The following is a 16,572-nucleotide window of genomic DNA, read 5'->3' on the forward strand; positions in this document are numbered from 1 at the left end:
TCAGGAGGAAGATGTCCCGCTGTCTCGTATGCTAAGTGGATGACACTCAATTTAATACGTAAAACTGCCTTATCTGCATGAAAAAGGGGGCTCACATTGCAAAGCAGAGATCTCAGAATCTCTGCATGCAGAAGCAATAGCCAATAAAAAGAGAACCTTCCAAGATAATTTAATGTCAACGGAATGCAGAGGCTCAAACGGAACCTTTTGCAAAACCCGATGAACAAGATTTAGGCTCCAAGGAGGAGCCCCAGATCTAAACACAGGTTTGATCCTAATCAGAGCCTCAACATAGGACTGCACGTCTTGAAGCTCAACCAGTCTCTTGTGCAATAAAACTGACAGGGCCGAAATCTGTCCCCTCAGGGAAGTAGCAGGGAACTGTCCTTCACTTGCTGCATATCTTTGCAAACACCTCGGGATGGAGAGACCATTCCCCTGGATGGAATGGTTATCTGCTGTGAAAATCAGTCTCCCAGTTGTCCACCCCCCCGGAATTTGGATCGCTGACAACGAACAACTGGGGGCATCCACCCACTCCAGAATCTGAGATACTTTCTTCATCGCCAAGGAACTTCTTGTTCCCCCCTGATGGTTGATGTAAGCCAGCGAGGATGTATTGTCTGATTGAAATCTGATTAACTGGGACGAACCCAGACGTGGCCAAGACTTCAAGGCCTTGAAGATTGCCTGTAGTTCCAAAATATTGATCGGGAGGGAGGACGACTCCTGAGTATACAACCCCTGTGCCTTCCTGGCACCCCAAACAACTCTCCTTACGGGTAGGCTTGCGTCCGTAGTCACAATCTCCCAGAATGGTCTTTAGAAGCATGTCCCTTGGGACAGATGATCTGGACATAGCCATCAAGAGAACGATTCTCTCGACCGGCTGTCAAATACAATCTGTTGAGACAGATCTGAATGATCGCCGTTCCACTGCCTCAGCATGCACAGTTGTAAAGGTCTGAGACAGAACTTGGCAAAAGGATTGATGTCCATGCAGGACATCATGAGACTAATTACCTCCATACACTGAACCATAGATTGACTCAAGGAGTTCCGGAGGGCAAGACATGCCAAAGTTAGCTTGCACCGTTTCTGGTCTGTTAGAAATATCCTCATCAATATGGAGTCTATTATAGTACCCAGGAATTCTACCCTGGTACTTGGGATAAGAGAACTCTTTTCCAAATTTATCTTCCATCCATGTAGTCAAAGAAGACTGAGAAGGGACTCCAAAAATTCTTCCGCAAGATGAAAGGGTGATGCTTGCACCAGTATATCGTCCCTGTATGGGGCTACTGCAATACCCTGAGTTCTGGCAACGGCTAGAAGAGCCCCCAGAACCTTCATAAGGATTCTTGGAGCAGTAGTTAGGCCAAACGGAAGGGCAATGAACTGGAAGTGCTGGTCCAGGAATGCAAATCTCAGGAACTGAAAGTGTTCCCTGTGGATTGGAACATAAAGGTAAGCGTCCTTCAGATCTATAGTGGTCATAAACTGGCCTTCCTGAATCCAAGGAAGGATGGACCTTATTGTCTCCATCTTGAAGGAAGGGATACTGAGAAATTTGTTTAAGTGCTTTAGGTCTAGAATTGAACGGAAAGTTCCCTCCTTCTTTGGAACCACAAAAAGGTTTAAATATATCCCCAAACCTCCTTTCTTCGACAGTCACCGGGACAACAAACTCCTAAGGAGGATAGATCCCGAACGCACCCTAGAAAGGCATCCCTCTTTTCTGGTCTGGTAGACAGATTCGAGAGAAGGAATCTGCCCCTTGGCGGATGAGATTTGAAGCCTATCTTGTATCCCTGAGTACCACCTCCAGGACCCACAAATCCTGTACGTCCTTGAACCAGGCGTCTTAAAAAAGGGATAGTCTGCCCCTTACACGACCTGATCCCGGATCGGGAGCCGCCCCTTCATGCAGACTTGTTTTCGGAAGCTTCTTATTTTGCTTGGATTTATTTCAGGACTGAGCCGGCTTGCAAGTACTCTTGGTTTGCTTGGGCTTGGAGGAGGATTGTTGTCATTGGGATTTGTCAGAAAGACAGGAACGAAAAATAGATGATTGTCGTCCCTTAGACTTGTTCTTCTTATCTTGCATTAGGAAGGCACCCTTGCCTCCAGTAACCGTAGAAATAATGGAGTCCAGGCCTGGACCAAATAAAATCTTTCCCTTGAAGGGAAGAGATGGAGTCTGGACTTAGAAGTCATATCCGCAGACCAAGACTTCAACTAGAGCACCCGGCGGGCTAGGACCGCAAAGCCAGAGGCCTTTGCATTTAGGCAAATAATTTGCATGTTTGCATCACAGATAAAAGAATTAGCAATTTTCAGAGCTTTAATGCTGTCTTGAATATCCTCGAGGGGAGACTCCACCTCAATGAGTTCCGACAGTCGCACAAGTAGGTAGCCACTCCGGCAACCGTGGCAACTGCAGCCGCCGGTTAAGACAAAAATCCTGTATGTTGAAACATCTTTCTCAGAAAGGTTTCCATTTTCTTATCCATCGGTTCTCTGAACGAAAAACTATCCTCAAGAGGTATAGTAGTACGTTTAGCAAGCGTAGAGAGAGCACCATCCACTTTAGGAATGGAGCCCCACAAATCCAGTTGAGAGTCCAGAAAAGGAAGAACCAATTCTTTCCCATTCATTCATAATAATGTTCACCATCCTAACCAACACAGGAAAAGTCAAAGGAACTTTCCTGTCTTTGTAATCTGTCTAATTTAGGTATCATAGGTTCTTCAGGCAGCACGTCCTCTGGAACCTCTAACGTAGACAGAACCTCCTTTAATAAAAAACGCAAGTGCTCAATTTTAAATCTTATGGACGGTTCCTCTGCAGCAGGAGGCTTAGACGCTAAGGACTCTGACTCAGAAAGTTCACCCTCTGAAGCTACAGAGGTTAACTCATCGGATAACTGGGACATAATAGCTAAATCCGATAAATATTTAGATGACTCTGTTTAAACTTTCTCTTGTGTTTGTTAGAACGAGGTAATGCACTGAGGGCCGCAGACACCGCTGTTTGCATCTGTGCGGCAAAGTAAGCAGGAAGAAGGCCCCCCTCCAGAGGATTAGATGTGTTATGGGGAACTGCATGTGGAGTGGATAATGTAGCAAGGGTAGTAATCTCACGGGACGCCGAGTCCTGAGAGGTAGACAGTTCAGAGGGACTAAGAGCCTTAGCAGGCTTGTCTCCCTTCTTAGACTTTATTACGGTGTTAAGGCATGTGGAACATAAATGAGTGGGAGGCAAAACCACGGCCTCCTCACAATATAAACAGGTATGAATAAGTACAGAAGGGAGTACCTTCTAACATGTCAGAGTCCTCCATAGCTCAGGCTATACCCACAGAAGGACACAAATAAAACATTTTTTTTATTCTAGAAATCTGCACCTTTTATACTCCCAATGGCTGGGGCATTCACCACATCTTAGACCCAGAACGTTAACAGAGGAAACGCTCTCCTTAGGTTCAAGTCTCAGCAGAATGGAGGAAATTAACATAGACGACACCCGGTCACATGGAGTACAAGACAGTGCTTACCCTGTTATTACAAGTACAGCAAGTAATAGGAGCTGTGCAACACTTTTAAAAACGAAAGTGAAACTTAAAAGTGAAACCCTTTTGTTCCAGCCAAAAACAGTCTATCAGCCCAGGCAAAATCACACTCAGCAGCATGTAAATAATTAATATACTGATTAATTAACCCCAACTGTTCAATAAACCCTCTTCAGAGGATATTAACCCTGGATCCTATCAAGGTATAAAGGAGCCACACTGTTACCCTGTTATAGCGTTTAATGTGTAAAAATTTAAACAATCTTACCTCCAGGATCCATGCTGTGGAACAGAACACAGCCTCTCAAGTGTGACAGTCTTATAGCAGCGCGCTCCTGACATATACTGTCTTGAGTGAGAGAAAGCAGGCAGTGAAACTCGTCAACACTGATTGCTTAGGAGCTGTTAGCAGTAGTCTGGATAGTTTCGCAGAAAAACTTTCCCTGCATCTCCAGACTAACTTTCATCAATACTCTCACGTCTCTGCCACCTCCTAAAGTGACGAAAGGCAAAGAATGACTGGTGTTATGAGGAAGTGGGAGGGATATTTAAGCCTTTGGCTGGGGTGTCTCTGCCTCCTCCTGGTGGCCAGGTGTTGTATTTCCCAACAGTAAGGAATGAAGCCGTGGGCTCTCCCTATATCTTAGGAAGGAAAGAAGCATTATACCCAACAGTACTGAATATTATTGATTTGAATATGATGATATATTCATTTTAAACTAACTATTGCACATTTATTTATGTATATGATTTGTCTGATTTGTGCCTAAATTAGAAAAAAATAGAGAATATTTCTGTAAGGGACAAGTTACTGAAATTGAATAACAAAAAAAACTGCAAAAGGATTTGTCTATCTTCCTTAACCTAAATTAAAAATAATGCTTTACCAATTATAGACGTTTTTTTTTTTTTTTTTTCTGGCTATCATTCTGGACTCTTGATTATGGGCTTAACCACTTATGATTTGAAGCCACATTTTACAAAGCGTAGCAAACAAAAAGTAATTTTAATTTATTTCTAGTTTTTATCTATTCTTTTTTTTGTGTTCCTTAAGTATTTTTTTTTCTTTTTTTTTTTTTTTCTTTTTTTTTCCTTTTGTGTTCTTACAGTAACAAATACTTTGAAGAAAACAGATGATCCAGCTCCCAAAGCTGTGACCATGGAATTGGATCCCAACAGGTTTAAATGCAAGTTTCTGGATTGCTCAAAATCCTTTCGCAAAGCTAAACTGCTTCACTACCATATGAAATATTTCCATGGAGTTGAAAAAGCAGAGCAGGAACAGTCTCCTCTGACCAGACACATGCAAACAAGAGGTTCTTTAGCTCATGAAAAAGCCAACCAGGAAGCCCCAAAGAGGAGACGGACCACCTCTGGTTCTTTGAGTAAGAAAGGTTTGCCTTTTTGTAGCAATATTTAGATATTAGGTAACGATAGAATTTTATAATCTGTGTACGCATAGATAGAAAACTTGATGTTCAAGGTTGTACTACATTAGCTCTTGAGGTCATGCCAATGGTTCAGACAACCTAAAACATAATGCTTTTAAAGTTTCAAACATTAAAAGCTGTAGTTTGATTATTAAAAAAAAATTGTACAAACAATGTAGCCAGTATGGTTTACAGGTAGAAATAAATTATTCACTAGATTTATTGGCTTTTATACCTGTGCATCATTGATGCTCGTCTTCAGATAATCTTCTTGACCATACATGTGATTAGTATTGATGCTCAAGCACACACAAAATTTGCTAGGAAAGTTATACATCTTCAAGTAACACAAACATTTATGAGTGATAAAAACCTGACTTGGAACCTCATTTGGCTTTAGTTTTAGAAAGACCAGATTGCTATTGTTTTGTTACTGGTTTTTAACTTGAATTCTCATTCTACAGTGGTTCTGCTTCTGATAAGGAAGTATGTTTTGTTTTTTTAAACTTTAAAAATGTCTTTTCAGCACTTTTAATCTGCCTGTTTATTCAATATTGTCATTGACTGCACCAAGGATATGAGATGTTGAATTTTATGATATGATGTTCCATGGCCCCACAAATATATCCAGTGCAAGTTTGTGCAGTGAAACAATTTGATGTTATTTAAAGCACATCTTTTAAAGCCTTGTGAAATGTAGTCTGCTTTATCTAAATTTGTGGATTTAATATTGCATATACAGTTGGGTTGCTCTGTACTTCCATAACACAGAAACAGAATGGTCCTCACTGGTCTTTATTATTGTTTTGTATGACCATACAGTTGTCGCTTTTGGTGTTATTTATTTGTAGTTCATCAGATAATTGCATTTCAACACATGAGTTGTCATTGAGTTTTAGCAGTACAGAGGTTGTTTACTTATTTTGGGTTCATGTGAGTGATTATTTTTGATAGATTGTAGAAGGTTGACTAGGGATCTGTAAGAAAAATGGTGAGAGGTGTTTGTAGACTATATAGGTAGTTTTGAAGCTTGAAGAAGTAGGGGGATAGTGAGGCTGGGATTGAGTTTGAATATTCAATATTGTGGTATTTAGTGCATTCTTGAAATTGGTTCTAGAAATGTGTTTAAAGTGATGGTAAAATGTAAATAATCAAATGCCATAAATGTAATCTTTGCCATTAAAAAGTATATGTGTACCTTTATTTGTTTTTAATCCATCTGTGACAGGGTTAAATTAGTTCATATAATAATGCTTCTTTCCTTCTTAATATGAGGAGAGTCCACAGCATAATTCCTTACTGTTGGGAAATACTGATCCTGGCAACCAGGAGGAGGCAAAGACACCCTGAGCCAAAGGCTTAAAGGGACATTATACACTCTTTGCATAAATGTTTTGTAGATGATCTATTTATATAGCCCATGAAGTTTAAAAAAAAAAAAAAAAGTTTAGTTTTGCTTATTTTTAAATAACATTGCTCTGATTTTCAGACTCCTAACCAAGCCCCAAAGTTTTATGTGAATACCGTCGGCTACCTACTCCAGCTTGCTCCTGTTTGTGTAAAGAGTCTTTTCATATGCAAAAGAAGGGGGAGGGGGGAGTGTCTTATTTCCCACTTGCTGTGGGCTTTCCAGCTACCTGTTCAACAAAGCTAAACTGGGAGCTTCTAAGTAAGTTTTTAAACAGTTTTATACTGCATTTTTATATCAGTATCTGTGCATCTTATTCTTTATAGTAGTGTCTATTACATGCAGTTATATGAAAATGAGTGTATACTGTCCCTTTAAATTCTCCCCCTTTTTCCCTCATATCCCAGTCATTCTTTGCCTTTCGTCACAGGAGGTTGGCAGAGAAGTGTCAGAAGATTCGGAGTAGTTCCTTATGAAGGGTATCTACCCTTCGAAATGGGACTGGAGTTTTAAGTAGTCTTGTCAGCCTCTCAGTGAGACCATTGACGAATGTTAGGGTCTGGAGATGCAGGGAGAGTCTTTCTGCGAACCGATCCAGACTCGTATTAGCATAGATTCCGGTAAAATCGTTTCATTTTATATACACATATGATAACGCAAGAAGACAGGGTCACAGTGTGGCTCCTTTTATCTGTATGGAATCAAGGGTTAATATCTCCGGAGGGGGATTATTGAACAGGGGGTATTTATCCCATAATTTTATTTGATTATGCTGCTCCATGTGTGAGATGCGACATGTGCTCAGGCAAATGTTGGAATGTACAGGTTTTTACTGTCGTTTTTGGAAGCTGTGCAGCCTGAAAGGCTTGGCTCGCTTTTTTCCTATTATCGCAGGGGCGGTCCTGCATTGCGCACCATGTGACCGGGTTTGGTTACACGGATTTCCTCTTTCCTGACCGTGCGGTTTACCGAAGAAGCGGTTTCTCTGACCTGGGTCATAGGAGGTGGTGAGTGCCCCAGCCATTGGGGGTATAAAGGTTCTGTTTTGTCTTATTAATTGTCTGCTTTATAAGTGCAAGCTATGGAGGATTCTGATGCGTTAGAAGGTACTCCCTCTTTAACGAAGTCTAATACCTCTCTATACCGTGAGGAGGACTCTGTATACCCGCCTGCTCAATTATGTTCTACATGCCTTTATAAAGTAATCATGTCAAAGAAGGTTAATATGTTTGATACCACTGATCCATCCACCTCTGAGGAGTCTCCGTCCCGTGAGGTGCGCACCCTACAGTTATCTCCTAATACACATGCAGCTTTGCGTAGCACTCCTAATCCTCCATCTGGAGGGGCCCTTTTACTGCCAGACTTTACTGAGCAGTTAAAAACAGCAGTGTCTGCGGCCTTTAGTGCTTTACCTCGCCCTGCTAAGCGCAAGCGAAAGGTCAAATACTTCTATCCTTCTCAGGGGTCATCTACTAGCTTATTGGATTTATCTAATACCAGATTATCCAATGATGAAGACGCCTCTGATACTTCAGAGGGTGCTCTTTCTGGGTCGGAATCTGCTGCCTCTAAGCCTCTAGCTGCAGAGGAACCAGACTTTAGATTTAGGATTGAGCATTTTACGCTTTCTGCTAGAGGAAGTTTTGGCTACGTTAGAGGTTCCAGAGCCCAAATTGCCTGAGGAACCTTTGATTCCGAAATTAGATAAGGTCCACGAGGACAGGGTTGTACCACAATCTTTCCCGGTTCCCGTAAAGATGGCAAACATTATTAAGAATGAATGGGAAAGAATTGGTTTCTCTTGCAAGGTGTATCCAGTCCACAGATTCATCCTTTACTTGTGGGATATTCTCATTCCCTACAGGAAGTAGCAAAGAGAACACACAGCAAAGCTGTCCATATAGCTCCCCCTCTAGCTCCACCCCCAGTCATTCTCTTTGCTGGCTCTAAGCACTAGGGTCTCTCTCGGGAGTGTAAAGTGAATGTGGTGTTAGAATTGTAGTTTTATTATCTTCAATCAAAAGTTTATTTTAAATGGTACCGGTTTGCAGGGTGATCTGCAGTAAGGTATGTTCATTCATTTATTTCTAGACAAGACTGAGATAATGCTAGAAGAACTGACAATATCCCCATGACGGGAGGGTAAGCTATGTTCACAGACTTAGTACAGAATTGAATGCTTACATAATAGGGTAATATACTGGTTGACACTTATTCAGGGCAAGCAATTGTTTGGCTAAGGAAAAATCGTTTTGCAAGACACTTTAAAATCCCTTTTGGTTTTTTTTCTAGGATTATTACCACATGGCTGTTTTTTAGTCACTTAGGAGTGATTTACTTGGCCTCACAGCTCCGGAGTAGAGTGGGAGGGGCCTAATTGCCTCAGATGCACAGTTAGAATTGCAGAGAAGTTCATGCTGTTTCACATGGAGGGTCCTGCTGATGTTTGAGGGCCTAAAAGAAGCTATATTCCCCCAAATCTGATCCCTAAAGGAAGGTAGGGCCACAGCAAGGCTGTGGCAAGGTGCTGTAGTGATTTAACCAGGTGTTGGCTTTAGACGGCTCCGGTTTGGGCATTAAGGGGTTAATCGTTTTGAAACTTGGGGTGCAATCTTATTAAGGCTTTAGCTACATACTGTGAAAGATTGCTGCATTTTTCACCGTTTTGTAAAATTGTGTGCGCTTTTTATCTCTTAAAGGCACAGTAACGTTTTTTTCAAATTGTGTTTTTTATTTGATTAAAGTGATTCCAAGCCTGTTTGTGTACTCTACTAGTCTGTTAAACATGTCTGACACTAAGGAAAATCCTTGTTCAATGTGTTTAGAAGCCATGGTGGAACCCCCTCTCAGAATGTGTCCCACTTGTACTGATATGTCTATACACTTTAAAGATCATATTGTTGCTCTTAAGAATGTGGCCCAAGATGATTCTCAGACTGAAGGTAACGAGGGTAGCCCGTCTGCCTCTCCCCAAGTGTCACAACCAGTTACGCCCGCGCAAGCGACTCCTAGTACCTCTAGTGCATCTAACCCTTTTACATTACAAGACTTAGCGGCAGTCATGGATAATTCTCTTACAGCCTTCTTATCTAAACTGCCCGTGTTACCTGCAAAGCGTGATAGCTCCGTTTTAAGAACAGATTATGAGCATTCTGACGCTTTGGTAGCCGTATCCGATATACCCTCACAACGCTCTGAAGTGGGAGCGAGGGATTTGATGTCTGAGGGAGAAGTCTCTGATTCAGGAAGGGTTCCTCCCCAGACAGATTCAGATACATTGGCTTTTAAATTTAAACTAGAACACCTCCGTGTTTTACTTAGGGAGGTATTAGCTACTCTGGATGACTGTGACCCTTTGGTGATCCCAGAGAAATTGTGTAAAATGGACAAGTACCTAGAGGTCCCTGTTTACACGGAAGCGTTTCCGGTCCCTAGGAGGATTGCGGATATCGTTGCTTGGGAGTGGGATAGGCCAGGTGTCCCTTTTTGTCTTCCCTCCTGTTTTTAAGAAAATGTTCCCCATATCGGACCCCATGCGGGACTCATGGCAGACGGTCCCTAAGGTGGAGGGGGCTGTTTCTACACTAGCTAAACGCACAACCATACCAATTGAAGACGGTTGTGCTTTTAAAGACCCTATGGATAAAAAATTAGAGGGTTTACTTAAGAAAATTTTTGTTCAACAAGGTTTTCTTCTCCAACCTATTGCCTGCATTATTCCTGTAACTACTGCAGCTGCTTTCTGGTTTGAGGCGCTGGAAGACTCGCTCCAGACGGAGACCTCATATGAGGAAATTATGGATAGAATTAAGGCTAGCTAATTATTTTATCACTGACGCCACTTTCCAAATAGCTAAGTTAGCGGTGAAAAATTCAGGTTTCGCCATTTTGGCGCGCAGGGCGCTATGACTATAGTCCTGGTCTGCCGATGTGTCGTCTAAATCCAAGCTTTTGAACATTCCTTTCAAAGGGAAGACCCTATTCAGGCCTGAATTGAAAGAGATTATTTCAGATATCACCGGGGGAAAAGGCCATGCTCTCCCTCAGGACAAAGCCTTTATAACAAAGAACAAAGCTAATTTTCGTTCCTTTCGCAATTTCAGGAACTGCCCCGCTTCTCCTCTCCGGCTGCAAAGCAAGAGGGTAATGCTTCACAGCCCAAGGCAAACTGGAAACCTTACCAGGGCTGGAATAAGGGTAAACAGGCCAAAAAGCCTGCAGCTGCCACCAAGACAGCATGAAGGGGTAGCCCCCGATCCGGGACCGGATCTAGTAGGGGGCAGACTGTCTCTTCGCTCAGGCCTGGGCAAGAGATGTACACGATCCTTGGGCATTAGAGATTGTAGCCCAGGGATACCTTCTAGAATTCAAGGACTCTCCTCCAAGGGGAAGGTTCCACATTTCTCGTCTGTCTACAGATCAGACAAAGAAAGAGGCGTTTTTACGCTGTGTAGAAGATCTACATACAATGGGAGTGATCCACCCAGTTCCAATTGCAGAACAAGGACTGGGGTTTTACTCAAACCTGTTTGTGGTTCCCAAAAAAAGAAGGAACTTTCAGACCAATCCTGGATCTCAAAATTCTAAACAAATTCCTCAGAGTCCCATCATTCAAGAAGGAGACCATTCAGACAATCTTACCAATGATCCAGGAGGGTCAATATATGACTACCGTGGATCTAAAGGATGCGTATCTGCACATTCCTATCCACAAAGATCATCACCAGTTTCTCAGGTTCGCCTTTCTGGACAAGCATTTTCAGCTTGTGGCTCTTCCTTTCGGGTTGGCCACTGCTCCCAGAATTTTCACAAAGGTGCTAGGGTCCCTCCTGGTGGTTCTAAGACCGCGGGGCATAGCAGTGGTGCCTTACCTAGAGGACATCTTAATTCAGGCGTCAACTTTCCAAAGAACCAAGTCTCACACAGAGATTGTATTGCCCTTTCTGAGGTCTCACGGGTGGAAGGTGAACATCAAAAAGAGTTCTCTCTCCCCCCTCACAAGAGTTCCATTCCTAGGAACCCTGATAGACTCGGTAGAAATGAAAATATTTCTGACGGAGGTCAGAAAGCTAAAACTCTTAACTACTTGCCGAGCTCTTTATTCCATTCCTCGGCCATCTGTGGCTCAGTGCATGGAGACAATCGGACTAATGGTTGCGGCAATGGACATAGTCCCTTTTGCTCGGATACACCTCAGACCACTGCAACTATGCATGCTCAAACAGTGGAATGGGGATTATGCAGATTTGTCTCCTCAAATTCAGTTGGACCAGGAGACCAGATATTCTCTTCTCTGGTGGTTGTCTCAGGATCACCTGTCTCAAGGAATATGTTTCCGCAGGCCAGAGTGGATCATTGTAACGACCGACGCCAGTCTGTTAGGCTGGGGTGCGGTCTGGGACTCCCTGAAAGCTCAGGGCTTATGGTCTCGGGAAGAAACTCTTCTCCCGATAAACATTCTGGAACTGAGGGCAATATTCAACGCTCTTCAGGCATGGCCTCAACTAGCGGCGGCCAAATTCATCAGATTTCAGTCGGACAACATCACGACTGTAGCTTACGTCAATTATCAGGGGGGAACAAAGAGTTCCCTAGCGATGACGGAAGTAACCAAAATAATCAGGTGGGTGGAGGATTACTCCTGCCATCTTTTAGCAATTCACATCCCAGGAGTAGACAACTGGGAGGCGGATTTTCTAAGTCGTCAGACTTTTCACCCGGCGGAGTTGGAACTCCACCCGGAGGTATTTGCCCAGCTGACTCAGCTATGGGGCACCCCAGAGTTGGATCTGATGGTATGCAGACCTAGTGGACATGTCATCTGTCCCACCATGGACACTGCCAATGAGGCAGGATCTTCTAATACAGGGTCCGTTCAAGCATCCAAATTTAGTTTCTCTACGTCTGACTGCTTGGAGATTGAACGCTTAATTCTATTAAAGCATGGGTTCTCTGAGTCAGTTATAGATACTCTGATTCAGGCTAGAAAGCCTTTCACCAGGAAAATCTACCATATGTATGGTGGAAATATCTTTGTTGGTGTGAATCCAAGGGTTACTCATGGAGTAAGATTAGGATTCCCAGGATATTGTCCTTTCTCCAAGAAGGACTGGAGAAAGGATAGTCAGCTAGTTCCTTAAAAGAACAAATATCTGCTTTGTCTATCCTGTTACACAATCGTCTGGCAGAGGTACCAGACGTTCAAGCGTTTGCTCAGGCTTTAGTCAGAATCAAGCCTGTCTATAAACCTGTGGCTCCGCCATGGAGTTTGAATCTAGTTCTTTCAGTTCTTCAAGGGGTTCCGTTTGAACCTTTACATTCCATAGACATTAAGTTATCTTGGAAAGTTTTGTTTTTGATAGCTATCTCTTCTGCTCAAAGAGTTTCAGAATTATCTGCCTTACAGTGTGATTCACCTTACCTGGTGTTCCACGCAGATAAGGTAGTTTTGCTTACCAAGCCTGGTTTTCTTCCTAAAGTTGTTTCTAACAAGAATATTAACCAGGAAATAGTTGTTCCTTCTCTGTGTCCTAATCCATCTTCGAAGAAGGAACGTCTATTTCACAATCTTGATGTAGTTCGTGCTTTAAAGTTCAATTTACAAGCAACTAAGGATTTCAGACAAACATCTTCCTTGTTTGTTATCTATTCTGGTAAGAGGAGAGGTCAGAAAGCGACTGCTACCTCTCTTTCCTTTTGGCTGAAAAGCATAATCCGTTTGGCCTATGAGACTACTGGCCAGCAGCCTCCTGAAAGAATTACTGCTCATTCAACCAGAGCAGTGGCTTCCACATGGGCTTTCAAAAATGAGGCTTCTGTTCAACAGATTTGTAAGGCAGCGACTTGGTCTTCACTGCATACTTTTGCCAAATTTTACAAATTCGATACTTTTGCTTCTTTGGAGGCTATTTCTCTTGTTAAGTGTATTCAGTCCACGGGTCATCCATTACTTATGGGATATATTCCCTTCCCAACAGGAAGTTACAAGAGGATCACCCAAGCAGAGCTGCTATATAGCTCCTCCCCTCACATGTCATATCCAGTCATTCTCTTGCAACTGACATAGTAGGAAGGTGTGAGAGGAGTGTGGAATTTTTATACTTAATTATTTCTTCAATCAAAAGTTTATTTTAAATGGCACCGGAGTGTGCTGTTTTTTTCTCTCAGGCAGTATTTAGAAGAAGAATCTGCCTGCGTTTTCTATGATCTTAGCAGAAGTAACTAAGATCCACTGGCTGTTCTCGCACATTCTGAGGAGTGGGGTAACTTCAGAAAGGGAATAGCATGCGGGGTCCCCTGCAGATGAGGTATGTGCAGTAGAATATTTTTCTAAGGAATGGAATTGACTAAGAAAATACTGCTAATACCGATGTAATGTAAGTACAGCCTTAAATGCAGTAGCGACTGGTATCAGGCTGATGAATGTATGTACAATAAGTAATTTTCTAAGGAATGGAATTTGACTAAGAAAATACTGTTAATACTGAAGTAATGTATGAGCCTTAACTGCAGTAGAAGCGACTGGTAGCAGGCTTATTAATAACACTACCTAACTTTTAAAGTGCATGTTTAAAACGTTTACTGGCATGTTATTCGTTTTTTTGTGAGGTACTTTGGTGATAAATCTTTTGGGGCATGATTTTCCACATGGCTGTCGTTTATTTCTATATAGAAATGGTTAACTGAGGTTTCCCACTGTTGTAATAGGAGTGGGAGGGGCCTATTTTTAGCGCTTTTTTGCGCAGTAAAAATTCAGTTACAGTCTTCCTGCTTCTTCCTCCTTGATCCAGGACGTCTCTAGAGAGCTCAGGGGTCTTCAAAATTCATTTTGAGGGAGGTAATCAGTCACAGCAGACCTGTGACAGTGTGTTTTGACTGTGATAAAAACGTTAATTGTTAAATTGATTATCCGTTTTTGGGTATTAAGGGGTTAATCATCCATTTGCTAGTGGGTGCAATGCTTTGCTAACTTAATACATTGACTGTGAAAATTTGGTTGCTATAACTGATTTGGTTCATTGTTATTTCAACTGTGACGTTTTTTTGTGCTTCTTAAAGGCGCAGTAGCGTTTTTTATATTGCTTGTAAACTTATTTGAAAAGATTTTCCAAGCTTGCTAGTCTCATTGCTAGTCTGTTTAAACATGTCTGACACAGATGAATCTGTTTGTTCACTATGTTTGAAGGCCAATGTGGAGCCCCACAGAAATATGTGTACTAAATGTATTGATGTCACTTTGAATAAAAGTCAATTTATATCTGTAAAGAAATTATCACCAGACAACGAGGGGGAAGTTATGCCGACTAACTCTCCTCACATGTCAGTACCTTCGCCTCCCGCTCAGGAGGCGCGTGATATTGTGGCGTCAAGTGCATCAGAGAGGCCCATACAAATCACTTTGCAAGACATGGCTGCTGTTATGACAGAGGTATTATCTAAATTGCCTGAATTAAGAGGCAAGCGCGATAGCTCTGGGTTAAGGACAGAGCGCGCTGATGATGTGAGAGCCATGTCTGATACTGCGTCACAATTTGCAGAACATGAGGACGGAGAGCTTCATTCTGTGGGTGACGGATCTGATCCAGGGAGACCGGATTCAGGGATTTCTAACTTTAAATTTAAGCTTGAGAACCTCCGTGTATTGCTAGGGGAGGTATTAGCGGCTCTGAATGATTGTAACACGGTTGCAATTCCAGAGAAAATATGTAGGTTGGATAGATACTTTGCGGTACCGGTGTGTACTGACGTTTTTCCTATACCTAAAAGGCTTACAGAAATTATTAGCAAGGAGTGGGATAGACCCGGTGTGCCCTTTTCTCCTCCTGCGATATTTAGAAAAATGTTTCCAATAGACGCCACCACACGAGACTTATGGCAGACGGTCCCTAAGGTGGAGGGAGCAGTTTCTACTTTAGCTAAACGTACCACTATGCCGGTGGAGGATAGTTGTGCTTTTTCGGATCCAATGGATAAAAAATTAGAAGGTTACCTTAAGAAAATATTTGTTCAACAAGGTTTTATCTTACAGCCCCTTGCATGCATTGCGCCTGTCACTGCTGCTGCGGCATTCTGGTTTGAGTCTCTGGAAGAGGCCATTCGCACAGCTCCATTGGATGAGATTATGGCCAAGCTTAAAACACTTAAGCTAGCTAATGCATTTGTTTCTGATGCCGTTGTACATTTAACCAAACTAACGGCTAAGAACTCCGGATTCGCCATCCAGGCGCGCAGAGCACTATGGCTTAAATCCTGGTCAGCTGACGTGACATCTAAATTGCTTAATATTCCTTTCAAAAGGCAGACCTTATTCGGGCCCGGCTTGAAAGAAATTATTGCTGACATTACTGGAGGTAAGGGTCATACTCTTCCTCAGGACAGGGCCAAATCAAAGGCCAAACAGTCTAATTTTCGTGCCTTTCGTAACTTCAAGGCAGGAGCAGCATCAACTTCCTCCGCTCCAAAACAGGAAGGACCTGTTGCTCGTTACAGACAGGGCTGGAAAGCTAACCAGCCCTGGAACAAGGGCAAGCAGGCCAGAAAGCCTACTTCTGCCCCTAAGACAGCATGAAGAGAGGGCCCCCTATCCGGAAACGGATCTAGTGGGGGGCAGACTATCTCTCTTCGCCCAGGCTTGGGCGAGAGATGTCCAGGATCCCTGGGCGTTGGAGATCATATCTCAGGGATATCTTCTGGACTTCAAAGCTTCTCCTCCACAAGGGAGATTTCATCTTTCAAGGTTATCAGCAAACCAAATAAAGAAAGAGGCATTTCTACGCTGTGTACAAGACCTCTTAGTAATGGGGGTCATCCACCCAGTTCCGCGGACGGAACAAGGGCAAGGGTTTTACTCAAATCTGTTTGTAGTTCCCAAGAAAGAGGGAGCCTTCAGACCAATCTTGGACCTAAAAATCTTAAACAAATTCCTAAGGGTTCCATTATTCAAAATGGAAACTATTCGAACCATCCTACCCATGATCCAAGAGGGTCAATACATGACCACAGTAGACTTAAAGGTTGCCTACCTTCATATACCGATTCACAAAGATCATTATCGGTACCTAAGATTTGCCTTTCTAAACAGGCATTACCAGTTTGTAGCTCTTCCCTTCGGGTTAGCTACGGCCCCGAGAATTTTTACAAATTTCTGGACTCACTCCTAG

At 42.7% G+C, this 16,572-nt stretch overlaps 1 protein-coding gene across 1 annotated transcript in view; it reads left to right on the top strand.

Annotated features, from left to right (window-relative positions):
* The window catches only part of PHF20 (PHD finger protein 20), a gene marked incomplete in the record, with an annotated part of 1,076,425 nt that overhangs the window by 571,749 nt on the left and 488,104 nt on the right, over positions 1–16,572 (top strand). Inside the window, 1 exon segment of the mRNA XM_053696620.1 lies at positions 4,681–4,965. Within this exon segment, the coding sequence (XP_053552595.1) occupies positions 4,681–4,965 (285 nt within the window).

This window comes from Bombina bombina, chromosome 1 (genome assembly GCF_027579735.1).
Source record: "Bombina bombina isolate aBomBom1 chromosome 1, aBomBom1.pri, whole genome shotgun sequence".
NCBI lineage: Eukaryota > Metazoa > Chordata > Amphibia > Anura > Bombinatoridae > Bombina > Bombina bombina.